The 13,729-nt window shown below is 38.7% G+C and overlaps 1 protein-coding gene across 1 annotated transcript in view; it reads left to right on the forward strand.

The window, feature by feature from the left end:
- The first annotated feature begins 2,318 nt into the window (after nt 1-2,318).
- elovl5 (ELOVL fatty acid elongase 5) overlaps nt 2,319-13,729 on the forward strand; it is a 46,308-nt gene continuing 34,897 nt past the window's right edge. Inside the window, exons 1-7 of the mRNA XM_046070351.1 lie at nt 2,319-2,365; nt 6,611-6,675; nt 6,991-7,178; nt 9,954-10,031; nt 10,625-10,796; nt 11,215-11,339; nt 12,121-12,255. Coding sequence (XP_045926307.1) covers nt 6,618-6,675; nt 6,991-7,178; nt 9,954-10,031; nt 10,625-10,796; nt 11,215-11,339; nt 12,121-12,255 — 756 coding nt within the window. The 5' untranslated portion in view covers nt 2,319-2,365; nt 6,611-6,617. The remainder of the gene's footprint in view (nt 2,366-6,610; nt 6,676-6,990; nt 7,179-9,953; nt 10,032-10,624; nt 10,797-11,214; nt 11,340-12,120; nt 12,256-13,729) is intronic.

The raw sequence follows: 13,729 nt of genomic DNA on the forward strand, positions 1-13,729 counted from the left end.
GCGTCAGAAGCGTCTCGCCTTTTCAGTTGGCCAACATTTCTAAAAATCCTTTTTTTGTATTGGTCTTAAGTAATAATCAAATTTTCGGAGATACTGAATTTGGGATTTTCATTAGTTGTCAGTTTTAATCATCATAATTAAATGAAATAAACATTTGAAATATATCAATCTGTGTATAATGAATGAATATAATATCCAAGTTTCACTTTTTGCGTGGAATTACTGAAATAAATCAACTTTTTGATGATATTCTAATTATATGACAAGCACCTGTAGTCTAATTAAATGTGCTGATGCTTTCATCCAAAGTGACTTCCAATTGTTATAGGCTATATGTCACGCCTCTGGGGCAACTAGGGGTTAAGTGTCTTCCTCCGGGACACATTGGTGGATGTACTGGTGTGAATGGTCTGGTCTCTCTCTCTCTCTCTCTCTCTCTCTCTCACTCTATATATATATATATGAAAGACAAAAGTGTAGCAAAGTTTAAAGGAGCTACCGACTGAGCATCTACATGGGCTGCCATTGCCATAGATAAATAGATTAATAGACTAATGATTTATTCAGTTAGTCATCATCATCAACATCATCATCATTCATTATTCATAGATGAATGAAGCTTATACTCAAGTTGTAGGCTTAGTAGCTTGCCTATAGCTCTTATATTAACAATGGATCACATAACCAGGCTGCCATGTGAAAAGTTTTGCTCCGTATTGGCCGGATGCACAGTAAATTAAGCAACTGTTTATCATAATAAGCTACTGTGTCAGTGTTGTGTTTACATCTTGTTTCTGTTGTCCCCAAGTGGCCAGAAATCAGTTAAAGCAGGTTAAGTCATAAAAACGAGAACCTGAGATTTGATTTACTGATTTCTCAAGGACTTGATTCACTATTGGATGACAGACCGTCAGGAAAGTAGCCCTCACTCATTACCACCACTGACATATCAACAACTTCTCCAGTGAAGATGCTAAGTGGCAAAAGCACCGGACTGCGGTTGTACTGGGAGCTTCCAGGTTTCTGTGTCAGTGTGGACAGGGTGTTCCTAAAAAATAGAGCATTTCTAATTGTTGGAAATTCCTCAATAAATAAAGGTTTTTAAAGATCTGAAACTGAAAACATTTGCAAGTTATAACCTGAAAACTTGGCTGCCCCAGGCTACCCTTGCAAATCCAAAACACCTTGCCTGTGACCCATAAATTTAGAGAACCAATTAAAAATAATAAAGCTGATTTCTTTTTTTAAATAATTATTGGTATTGTCTGTGTACCAAGAAATAAACAGTGTAATATTCGTGACCCAATCTAACAAAGCACACAGGCCACAGTCCTACCTGACAAAATGTGCTTAATCATTAGATTGTCCTTCCTCATAGTCAGTATGAACTCTGTTCTATGTATTTGTGTATATGTATTCTGACCATCATGTCTGCATTTGCAATTGAAATACGTTTCTGAGATTATATTTGTGATTATCCTAATGTGTACTGGTAAGTAAGCCACACCTTTTAAGTTAACACTTAAAGGAGCTGGTAGCGCAGCCTGGTATCACCATTTGGCGAATCACGTTGAGTGGCACCAACCACATCAGACCCAGGGCAGCCCTGCCTGTATGTGTTTATCTTGTAGTGTTAATACTTGTTAATACTTTTCCTGTAAGACTGAACACACTCCTACAGTTTATTGTTTGGAAGGGATGTAATGTAGCCTACTCACAGTTTTTGATAACATCTGTCTCATTGAGATTGAATGCACTTTTTGCAATTCGCTTGGACAAAAAAGTAATGCTGGCCCATTTCTCCACTTCACACAGTGATTGACCAGGTGTGCAGGGTTTGCATAAGTTTTTTTGCACACAGGATACACCTAATTTCTGCATTTGAAATTATTATTATCATTATTATTATTATTATAATATATATTTTTTTAATTATACGTTTGTTACAGCTAACCTCATACAGTCTGCTGCGGGTTAACAATTTACAAGAGTCATAGCCTATTTAACTGCAAATTATAGGAAGGCAGAGATAGCCTTGATGTCATCTTTTTGACTCTCTGTGTGTGTGTGTGTGTGTGTGTGTGTGTGTGTGTGTGTGTGTGTGTGGCTGCAACACACCGGGTCACCTCCTGGCTGTAACCCTCCTGCAGGGCAATGGGCCAGCCTGCGTGTTCCTCCCACTATTTTCCACTGAGCGACAAGGCTGCACATTGTGCTCAGACCGGCCAGCCAGCCAAGGTTACACAGTCGTTTTCTCTCCCCGCCTATAAAGGTAGGCAATCCTCAGCACACAGCTGCATCTCTTCATCCACACTGAACATCTCGCTCTTTGTCTAACGCTACCGGGCGGCTGGGCGACTTTAGGGTAAGGCTTCCTATTATATTATTTTGAAAAGAGGTTGCAACGCGCATGGCGTCTGCAGCGTTTAAATAAGCGACGGGTTTGGGTGATGCTGGAGCGGTGACCTCTATTGGCACTGTGCAGCCTGGATGCGATCGACAGGATGCGATGTTTGTGCTAAATCTTTTTTATTAATTCCTCTCTGGAAGTTTCAGCTGTGAAACTAGAGGATGATGTAATGAGATAACCACCGTGATCAGCTCAGCGCGCAAATCTTTTAGTTAAACTGGAGACCGGGCTGCTGCATGATACCGTGGGCTACAGCGCGTAAAGCACAGTTTAGATTACACGTGTGACCCCGAAGATACATATTTTTTATACAATATTGTGGTGTAAGTAAGTGGCAGAACGCAGATTTATCACTATATTCCCATGCATTTGTCATGATTGATCACGATACCGCCTGATCATCATGTTAACACTAAAGTAGCCTACTACTTTAAAGACAAAGCCAGCCGGATGAAGCAGCATTGCTGTTAAACTCTGTTTATGATTAATAGTTGCCACTATTGTGACAAACTTCTTGGTGTACTTCCTGCTGAAAACTTTTGAATTTTGCTTCTGTTGCTGTCTCAGGACATTTTGCATTCAACTAAATGATGATAGTAGCAACTGTTGTTTTATGAAACAGGAGAGCCATTTAAAATATAAATACTTTTACACTACACTATTAATTATCCCTTCCATTGTCTCACTATTGATATATGTATTGAACTTACCTGTATATTACCTGTGCGTGTATTGATTCACTATATAGTTTTCTCAATACACGTCTATACAATTCCAGTTTCTTGCCATATGCAGGACAATATACAGTAGGCTACACAGTACAGTAGCCTACTACACTTGCACTGACCAAGTGCATAATATTACCAGACATATGGTCCCAGATTTCTGTTTTAGTTTCAAAATGAGATATTTACATTTAACTTTATTTCTTATCTACTGTTTTGAATATGTTTATATGTATACACTATTCTCTTATATACTCTTTCTAGGCGTGGGCAATACGCATGCAATCCTCTATCATGGGAAATGTAATTCTGTATCACAATATCGATATATCTCTTCACAGTAACGTGTATGGATAAATTAGTTGAGAAGCTGTTATTAATAAATGGATGAATGGGATGTCTGTTTTGATTAAAATAACCTATAAGAAACAAGCAGAGCATCACATTAATTGAAAATCATTTAAAAATCCAATATGACAATAAAGAAGTCCTGATGGCCTGATACTAGATTTTAAAAGGAAAACCAAAACTCGTATATATTTATATTATTGCATATACTGTCATATCACCCAACCTTAACTTTTACAACATATTAGACATTCTGAGTTATTCAGCTGCAGTAATGAACCACTGATGATGGGCCACTGTGTATTTTTGATCAAAAGTGCAGTGCATTGGTGTTTTGGGAAGATCAAGCACCTACTCTGATTGCTTAGATGTATTATGCAGCATTTAGCTACCAAAGACTCACTGACTGGCTGCTAACATGGTCTCCTGTTGTGTGCTTTGATTAAGGCCTTTCAGATTATCAAGTTTGATGAAGCCTAATGCATCTCTGATCATCAGAACATGGATAGTAATGTCCCGGGGTTGATCAGAGTAAGCCATATTTTGCTCCTGTAGACAAGTGATAATGGACTAATGCGACCATCAGTAATATGCTATTTGTTGGCTGGGCAGCAGTTAGGATAACATGCAAAATCTGGTAAACTGGGATACATATTGCACAATGACAATGTTTCCAAGGAAGTTTTTCAGATATTGAACTTTTCACAGGATTTAAGAATACACCGCTCTCTCTCTCTCTCTCTCTCTCTCTCTCTCTCTCTCTCTCTCTCTCTCTCTCTCTCTCTCTCTCTCTCTATCTATCTATCTATCTATCTATCTATCTATCTATCTATCTATCTATCTATCTATATATATATATTTATTTATTGATTGATTGAATACATGTAAACAAAGTCACTGGTATGCCCCCTCAGTTCCATTAGTCATGTTTCAATATCATATGACCGTATGACCGTATATAAGCGCTGCATGCGGATTGAATTGAGATGCTTTAGCTAAATTTGATAGATGTACTCACATTTCTGTCTGTAAGGTCTAGGGTTATTCTGTTATACCGTAAAGCTGTGCTTTACTTTGACCTCAGACAAGCAAATCTGACTTGAGTCAAAGGATTGTAACCCATCTGCAGATTTATTTATTATATTATCTTAATTTTTGAAGGAGGTATTATGGAAGGAGGACATACAGAGAGCAGACTAGGATCCATATTGTGTCTTGTGTTATGTTTCCAGCTGTAGACGCAGGTGTAAAGACTGTTGAGTGGTGCAGCTGTCTGTGACGTAATCGGAGTGAATTGAACATATAGCTCGGAAACACGCCAGTGGAAATAAATATCGCAGACATACTGTGATTTCTGTGGCTGCGAGGAGGCATTTTGTGCAATGCCTGAAGTGATACAGCAGCGCCCTCCAAACAACATAAAGGCCTGCAGGATTGTGCAAATATCTCTGGGGTGATAATGAATAAAGAGTGTTTGCCTGAGAGTTATCAGGTTGACAGTAAGAAAGTCAGCTGCAGGGATCTTTTGCTCGGCAGTGTGAATAATCGTGTCACAACTTTACATGACATTTAAAAAAACAGAATGATTTGGTAGAGAGTGGTTGTTCCAAAGTTTTACGGCTTTGTGTGAGAAAGTTCAGTGCTATTATAAAGTATGATTTAAAGTATGTCCACCTTTTGACAAACATGACACTTAGCATGTTTGTCCAGGCTTAGATGTCAGTCAGAATACTTTCTAATACTTAGTTTGACGACACGCTAGTAGAGAGTGGACAAACCGCCTGGTAGTAATAATAATGATCCTCCAACATCCAGATGTTCAGACAGCAGGCTGTCTGCTTTATGTCACAGGGTTGATATGACTGTCACAGACTCAGCGGTGGAATCTTGAATTATACTGTAAATTACATTAACTGTTTATGGGGAAAGTACTTAAGCCTACATCTGGGGGAAAATAAAGAGAAAAACTGTACTTTTCTCTAACAGGCAGTTGTTTAAATCAGTACAGGATCACCAGATGCAAACAACAACGCACCACCACAATTTGACAGCTTTGGCAAGAGAACATGCACAAAGGTTTGGAGAAGTTTTTGTCAAAGTACATGTAGCAGCACTGCCTGGGTCAGACAATATTCTGCAGTTATTTAAACCTTGAGCACATTGGAGGTAATAAATCTACACATTTTGACATCATCACTACCTTCAGCAATCTAGCAACGGGGTTATGGTCTGTGTACACCTGCCTGCCGGCTTCTTGTTTTGAGCCACAAAGTGAAAAGTCGCCACATTTCATCTGTGTTTGAAATCACATGGATGTGAGGGATCTGATACATGGGATGTATTAGAGAGGGTGGGTGGACAGGCTGCAGCACAGACAGACATAAAACCAGATGTGAAAAGACAGTAACACTAGACAAATACTAGACTAATGACCAACTAACATCAGTGGTAAGAAAATAGTAATGATTTCAGCTGCTGTCTTATGTTGCTATGATTAGCATGTATCAAAATTGACAACAAGTGAAATTTACACACTACTTAGAGTTTCAGAACACTGTTGTTATGCCCTCTTTTAGGCAGATGAGATGATAAGCTTATCATATTTAAAGCTGCACTAATCAATATTTTTTATGAAAACGATGAGTCGAATGATCATGGATAATGTAAAATTTGTAACACATAGTGAAAAATTCACAGACAATTATCACTCTGCCGTTCCACTTGTTCTTTCCAACCAATTAAGCTCTGATTAACTCACTGTGCGCTGCCTGCTCACCTCCAAATGGCCAGACAGACAAAGATAGCAACTAGCTGTTGAACATAGTGGAACATTTAGCAGCTGAAGACTCTGATATTTCCCCCAGGGAATTGGTGGAGACCAAAACAGAGCCAAAAAGAGAGTGAATATTAGACTTGCATTCATCAGGTGACCAGAAACAAGAATAAATGCTAATTTGCTCTGAACATCAGTCACCTGATGTTCAGCTCGTTGTGGTTTTCTGCCCTTAAGCTGCCAAAACACGGATTTGTGCTGCTTTTAATTGTGTTTAATTTAACATCAAAATGGATGGAAAACACATAACGGACGTTAACGTAAGTTAGCTTTCATTCTGCATTCTGTTTTTAGGTGACAAATGGAGACCTTCAATCATAAACTGAACTCTTATCTAGAGACATGGATGGGTCCCAGAGGTAAGTTACCAAAGTTTTGCAATTACTGTAGTTACTGTAAAAGCTCAGCAGAGTACTGCAGTCAAGAGAAAAACTAAACCTTTGACCCAAATTGTTCATTACATGCTATGCATTGCATGAATTTGCACAAGAACTCTGCTGGTGGATTATTCACCTTCTTTCTACTAACCTTTCTGGGTGTTAAGCAAACATCCCTTAGCGTGCCCTGCTCCTGCTTTTCACTTTTCAAGTTCATCTGCTGTTACCTATGAGGACACCTTATCGGCTCTTCTTGATCAAGCTGTAAAAATAGGCCTCTTTATCTCTATATTTCAGATCAGCGGGTGCGGGGACTTCTGCTGCTTGACAACTACCCACCAACCTTTGCACTCACAGTCATCTACCTTATGATCGTGTGGTTGGGGCCCAAGTACATGAAACACAGACAGCCATACTCCTGCAGAGGCCTCCTGGTGCTCTACAATCTGGGCGTCACACTCTTGTCCTTCTACATGTTCTATGAGGTAAACAGAATGCTCGGCACTGAGAGATGCGTTTAAGTAGGCCAAAGCAATCTTTGCAACGTTACGCTACAGACAGATTATAAAAGAACAAAGATGAAACTGACCTGAAACAGAGCTGTATACTCACTTAAAACTCTAGTGTCTGAATATGAACAGATTTATATTTATGTTTAATTAAAGGAATACTTTTTACATACATTTTGGAACAGACGCTAATTTGATTTCTTGCCAGAGTTAGATGAAAAGATTAAAACTACTCTCACATATGTATGTTAAATATAAAGCTGCACTAGTAGCTTAATATTCTTGTGCTGGATATTATAGATTCCTCTTTCTAAATATTTTAGGGAAATGCTATTGTGAATATAGAGGCACCTCTATCTAGATATAGCAATATAAGATATGATGGCTATTGTCCTGATGTTATTCTTGTGTGCTAAGAGGATTTTATGTGTTTTTGTATGATCTGTGTATATGTGTTAATCTCATGTGGGCTTTATGTTTCACTGGTGTCATCAGGTGACTATTAGATGATCAGAGCATGTGTATTAAATACCGTCACTGTGTGTATAACTAAAACTAACTAAAGCCTAAGAGGAGCATTAGCACAAAATATCATTTGTGAATGTGCCAATGAATTGCACAAAGGAGCCACAGTGCTCGGACCCCCACATTTTCAAATATGAAGCGGCCAGTTAGCTTATCATTAAGACTGGATGCAGGAGGAACCAGCTAGCCTGGCTCTGCCCAAAGGTAACAAAATCCCAATACCAGCACCTCTAAAGCTGACTAATTAACATGTTAAATCTTGTTTGTTTATTCCATACAAAAACCAACAAAATGCTCTGTCCAAAGGTAAAAAAAAATCTTTCTTCCAGCTCACCTGAAGTTCATTGATTAACAGTATATCTCATTTCTCATTTTGGGGGGGGGGGTTCTTGCTCATCTCTCTGTGTTAAGCTAAGCTAACAGCTGTTGCTTCATATTTAGCAGAAAAGTATGAGATTGGTATCAATCTTCTCATCTGACTCTCAGCATTAATGCGAATAAGCGTATTTCTTTGACACTTGACTCTGATCCGGGCTTGTGGTTGAGAGACAATGCTATCAGGGGGTGAGAGGGACACAGCTGGACGCTGACAGGCTCATTGTTTCAGCCGTCAAATCCCTCATATGCCCTCACACAGCTCCCTATTGTTTGCTGGAAAACTGCTTTTTTATAAACAGCTGACTAAATAACTGAAATTTGATAGATGCACTGATGTAAACAAACTTGAAATTGCATTCTTATTCAGAAAGGTGGCAGCATCTGGGCTGAGTTTGATGTTCCAGCTGTTGCAAAAGTGCCCAGACTTCACTTATCATGAGTATATGATCATCGTGAACACGTTTAAGTCTAAAGTATCTGTACTCTCCTCCCCATCCAGCTGGTAGAACAAGCTACTTGTCTTTCTGTCTGCATTGCGTAAGGCCCCAGTGGACTGTTGGCTGTGTGGTTCATTAAACTCTGTACTCTGACAATGCCCCGGACATGGGGTGAACTTTTGGCAGTCCAAAATCAATGCCACCTTATGTTAATCAAAGTACAGGGCAGTTTTGTTCTTGTCAACTTTCCAGGGCACAGCGGTTCACCCCATAATGATTATGATTAAAGGTGATGGGAGGGGCTGGGGTTGAGGGGCTAATGTCTGTGCACACATGATAAAATACTTGATGTTGCTGTTTCTTAACTGGTGGCAGTTTCTTGGCTCTGAGAGTAGTTTATCAAACATTTTACTGCAGAAGGAATCTACAGTATATTGAGCTACTGAATCAGCATTAAGCCACGACATCTACACTCGTGCATTTTAAGATTTATTCTTTAAAGAGGCACAGAGTTTACACCAATGCAGGCTATATACACAGCCGTATATTGTATTTTATGGCTTTTGTCTGACAAAATAACACTGATGATTCCAGATAGGACTTGGAAATTTCCAATTTCAAATAGAAAGGCCGTGTTGCAAACTGTCATTGTGTGCATGTTTAATTGTGTGTTGAGCCAACTTGGGTTGTCAAATGGTAACATTTTTGTTTAAAACTGTACATGTATGATATGTTGCAAATAACTGGATCGATAATTGAGTTGCCTTTTGGGGTCCATCATTTTTTAGGCTGGACCCATACCAGGAACTGAATGTCAGGATAAAAGCTGACCTTGGGTGCATACATTTTAGTCAGTATTTTTAAATCTGCCTCACACAAGTTACCAACATTACGGAAGGGCAATAAAAAAATCCTTGTAGTATCATTTTAATTTGCGAAAGTATAAAGAACATTTATAATCATTGTACAGGTATGCAGAGTTAGATTGTTACTATTACCAATAGAAATTTCTGCATTTGCACCTCAATGTGCTAAAATGTTCTAAAAATAACCTTTAAACATCATATCATACATTATATTGTAGTAGTAGAGTGAGCTTGTGGTGTTTATACTATTAATTAGATTAAATATTTACAACCAATCAGTCAGCAGCTAAAGATCGGTCACTACAACCTGACACCAAAAGATATGAGACCAAATCTGGTTATTGGAAATACTATCTGTACATTTCTTTGTACATTTATTTATTACTTGTAGGGAAAGGGAAGTCACATTTGATAAACATCATATCTTTTGATTTTTACTTTTACATTTGTGCATTGCAGTGTCACATTACAGCATGTGTAGCTTTTCTTTCCAAGGATTTGGTCAAATATCCATTCATCATTCATTTTAATGGCTTTTTCTTCAGCTTGTTACCACCGTGTGGCATGGTGGCTACAACTTCTACTGCCAGAACATTCACAGTTCACCAGAAGTGGATGAAAAGGTGAGTCAGTCAGACTTACACTGTGCAGCCTTTGTATGTTTTTTTTAATTTGATCACATCTTTTACATCATTTCATTACAAAGCACATGATTTCCCAGTCTGTTTCTTGTTATGATAAACAGTACAGTAAATGCATAAATACAAGTTACCGAACAGCTAGAATGAATATAATATTAAGCAAAATGTGTGTTTTTTCTTTCAAATCTACTGCTCTGATTTCCATCAGCGAGTACCTGTAAATCCCAGCAGATAAGCTGCAGAGACAGGGAGTCAATTTAATCCGACTCTTGTCATCATGATGACTCTCTTCAGTGTCCCTCTGCATTTGAGGTGAAAACAAGTGAAATGTGCACGGCTTTGCAGTTCTGCAGTGATTAAATAAAAAGTTCAATGAGCCACTGCTACAAATTGCTTTCACCTTGTATGATAAATACTGTGTGTATGGGGGCATTTTGGCAGAACTCTTGCACTTTTGCTGTCTAACATTTTATCTCTGTATTGTATATTGTTCTCTTCAGGAATATACAGGAAGTATTTCTTTCCTTTTCTTTAAATCCTTAAACATTTTTTATTTTTGCTGTGTCTCCTCTCAGGTCATAAAAGTCCTGTGGTGGTACTACTTCTCCAAGCTCATCGAGTTCATGGACACCTTTTTTTTCATACTACGGAAGAATAATCGCCAGATCACCTTTCTCCACATCTACCACCACGCTAGCATGCTGAATATCTGGTGGTTCGTTATGAACTGGATACCCTGCGGCCATTGTGAGTGTTTTAACACAACTTTGCCCTCCAGTGACTCAAATCATTCCAGTGCGCTAATGTTAAACTCATTAGCCCTGAAAACAGACAGTTTTCCCCACAAAGCCTTAACAGACACAAAGTGACACTTATTAACCCTGAACAGTGCTGCACTATGAAAAATGTTAGGAAGTTGTCAATTTTCTTACACGGAAAATCCTCTGTGCCTTTTACTATTGACTCAAAATAATGTACGGTTTCTGACATATAAACATGTTTTATTATTTATCAGATGCTCACCATATTATTTCTGTATTACTTTACTGTTAATGGCGTCTATTAATTTTAAATGAACTTTGTAGCAATTATTCCAAACAGAGCAGACCGTTATTGCTTGCTATAGATGAATGACTTCCTGTATCTCTCATCTGTGTCTCGTCAGCGTACTTTGGTGCTTCCTTAAACAGCTTGGTCCACGTTGTGATGTATTCTTACTACGGCCTCTCAGCCATCCCAGCCATGCGGCCGTACCTTTGGTGGAAGAAGTACATCACACAGTTCCAGCTGGTGGGTTCATACTCTAGTTTCTTCTCAGTGGTACAAGAAGTATTCAGAACCTTTACTTAAGTAAAAGCAGCAATATCACAATGTAATACCACAACTGGCAACAAAAGTCCTGCATTCAAAAGCTTACTTCAGTTAAAAAATATATATATTGTCAGCAAAATGGACTAAAAGTATCAAAAGTAAAATAACTCAGTATGCATTATATATAATATTAATTTTAAACCACTCGGTTTTAAAATTGCTCTTAAAGGGAGAGTGTATCATGAAACAAGAAAGAATGAGGCAGGTTGCTGTGCAAGAATTGTGAAAAATATTGTTACTGCACTGTGAGATTTTGCTTTTATTAAAGAAAATAAGAGCTTTGTATGAAGAATCTTACTGTAAAGTAACTAGTAACTATTGATGCCAAATAAATGTAGTGTAGTAAAAAGTACAATATTTGCCACTGTAATGTAGTGAAGTAGAAATATTAAGTAGCATTAAAAAGAAGTAAAGTAAAATACCTCAACACTTGTTACTTATGAACAGTAGAGTAAATATACTTTTCGGATACGCTCTTTGGTTTGTATGTGATGACTGTTATATTCACTTTACATTGTGGATCTGATGTTAATATTTAAATCTTGGGAGCTTTTTTTGGACACTTTAGTTTTAACACAGTGCAGGCAATTTTACTGTCCAGAAGATATTTTAGGTCCTGGATCAATTATTACGTTTGTAAATGCTCTGTGGGTCACTTTCTCACTCTAGTTTGTTTCTGCATGTCGTGTTTCCTCAACAGATCCAATTCTTTTTAACCGTGTCCCAGACGATGTGTGCAGTCATATGGCCATGTGGCTTCCCCATGGGATGGCTGTGCTTTCAAATAAGTTACATGGTGTCGCTCATTATCCTTTTCTCAAACTTCTACATTCAGGTCAGTTGATTTTAAACTGTTAATAATTAAGTTTAAAGTATAAGTCTAGTGATATTTTCTCATTGTCAGAAAATGCGGTGAAAAGACCAAACCTAACAAGTATTGTCTTTGTTGCTCCAGCCTTATACAGGTGCTGGTCATATAATTAGAATATCATCAAAAAGTTGATTTATTTCAGTAATTCCATTCAAAAAGTGAAACTTGGATATTATATTCATTCATTACACACAGACTGATATATTTCAAATGTTTATTTCATTTAATTGTGATGATTAAAACTGACAAACAAATTCAGTATCTCCGAAAATTAGAATATTACTTAAGACCAATACAAAAAAAGGATTTTTAGAAATGTTGGCCAACTGAAAAGTATGAACATGAAAAGTATGAGCATGTACAGCACTCAATACTTAGTTGGGGCTCCTTTTGCCTGAATTACTGCAGCAATGCGGCGTGGCATTGAGTCGATCAGTCTGGGGCACTGCTCAGGTGTTATGAGAGCCCAGGTTGCTCTGATAGTGGCCTTCAGCTCTTCTGCATTGTTGGGTCTGGCGTATCGCATCTTCCTCTTCACAATACCCCATAGATTTTCTATAGGGTTAAGGTCAGGCGAGTTTGCTGGCCAATTAAGAACAGGGATACCACGGTCCTTAAACCAGGTCCTGGTAGCTTTGGCACTGTGTGCAGGTGCCAAGTCCTGTTGGAAAATGAAATCTGCATCTCCATAAAGTTGGTCAGCAGCAGGAAGCATGAAGTGCTCTAAAACTTCCTGGTAGACGTCCTTCATGGACCTCAGAAAACACAGTGGACCAACAGCAGCAGATGACATGGCACCCCAAACCATCACTGACTGTGGAAACTTTACACTGGACTTCAAGCAACGTGGATTCTGTGCCTCTCTTCTCTTCCTCCAGACTCTGGGACCTTGATTTCCAAAGGAAATGCAAAATTTACTTTCATCAGAGAACATAACTTTGGACCACTCAGCAGCTGCCCAGTCCTTTTTGTCTTTAGTCCAGGCGAGACGCTTCTGACGCTGTGTTTTGTTCAAGAGTGGCTTGACACAAGGAATGCGACAGCTGAAACCCATGTCTTGCATACGTGGTGGTTCTTGAAGCACTGACTCCAGCTGCAGTCCACTCTTTGTGAATCTCCCCCACATTTTTGAATGGGTTTTGTTTCACAATCCTCTCCAAGGTGCGGTTATCCCTATTGCTTGTACACTTTTTTCTACCACATCTTTTCCTTCCCTTCGCCTCTCTATTAATGTGCTTGGACACAGAGCTCTGTGAACAGCCAGCCTCTTTAGCAATGACCTTTTGTGTCTTGCCCTCCTTGTGCAAGGTGTCAATGGTCGTCTTTTGGACAGCTGTCACGTCAGCAGTCTTCCCCGTGATTGTGTAGCCTACAGAACTAGACTGAGAGACCATTTAAAGGCCTTTGCAGGTGTTTTGAGTTAATTAGCTGATTAGAG

This window comes from Micropterus dolomieu, linkage group LG15 (assembly GCF_021292245.1).
Source record: "Micropterus dolomieu isolate WLL.071019.BEF.003 ecotype Adirondacks linkage group LG15, ASM2129224v1, whole genome shotgun sequence".
NCBI lineage: Eukaryota > Metazoa > Chordata > Actinopteri > Centrarchiformes > Centrarchidae > Micropterus > Micropterus dolomieu.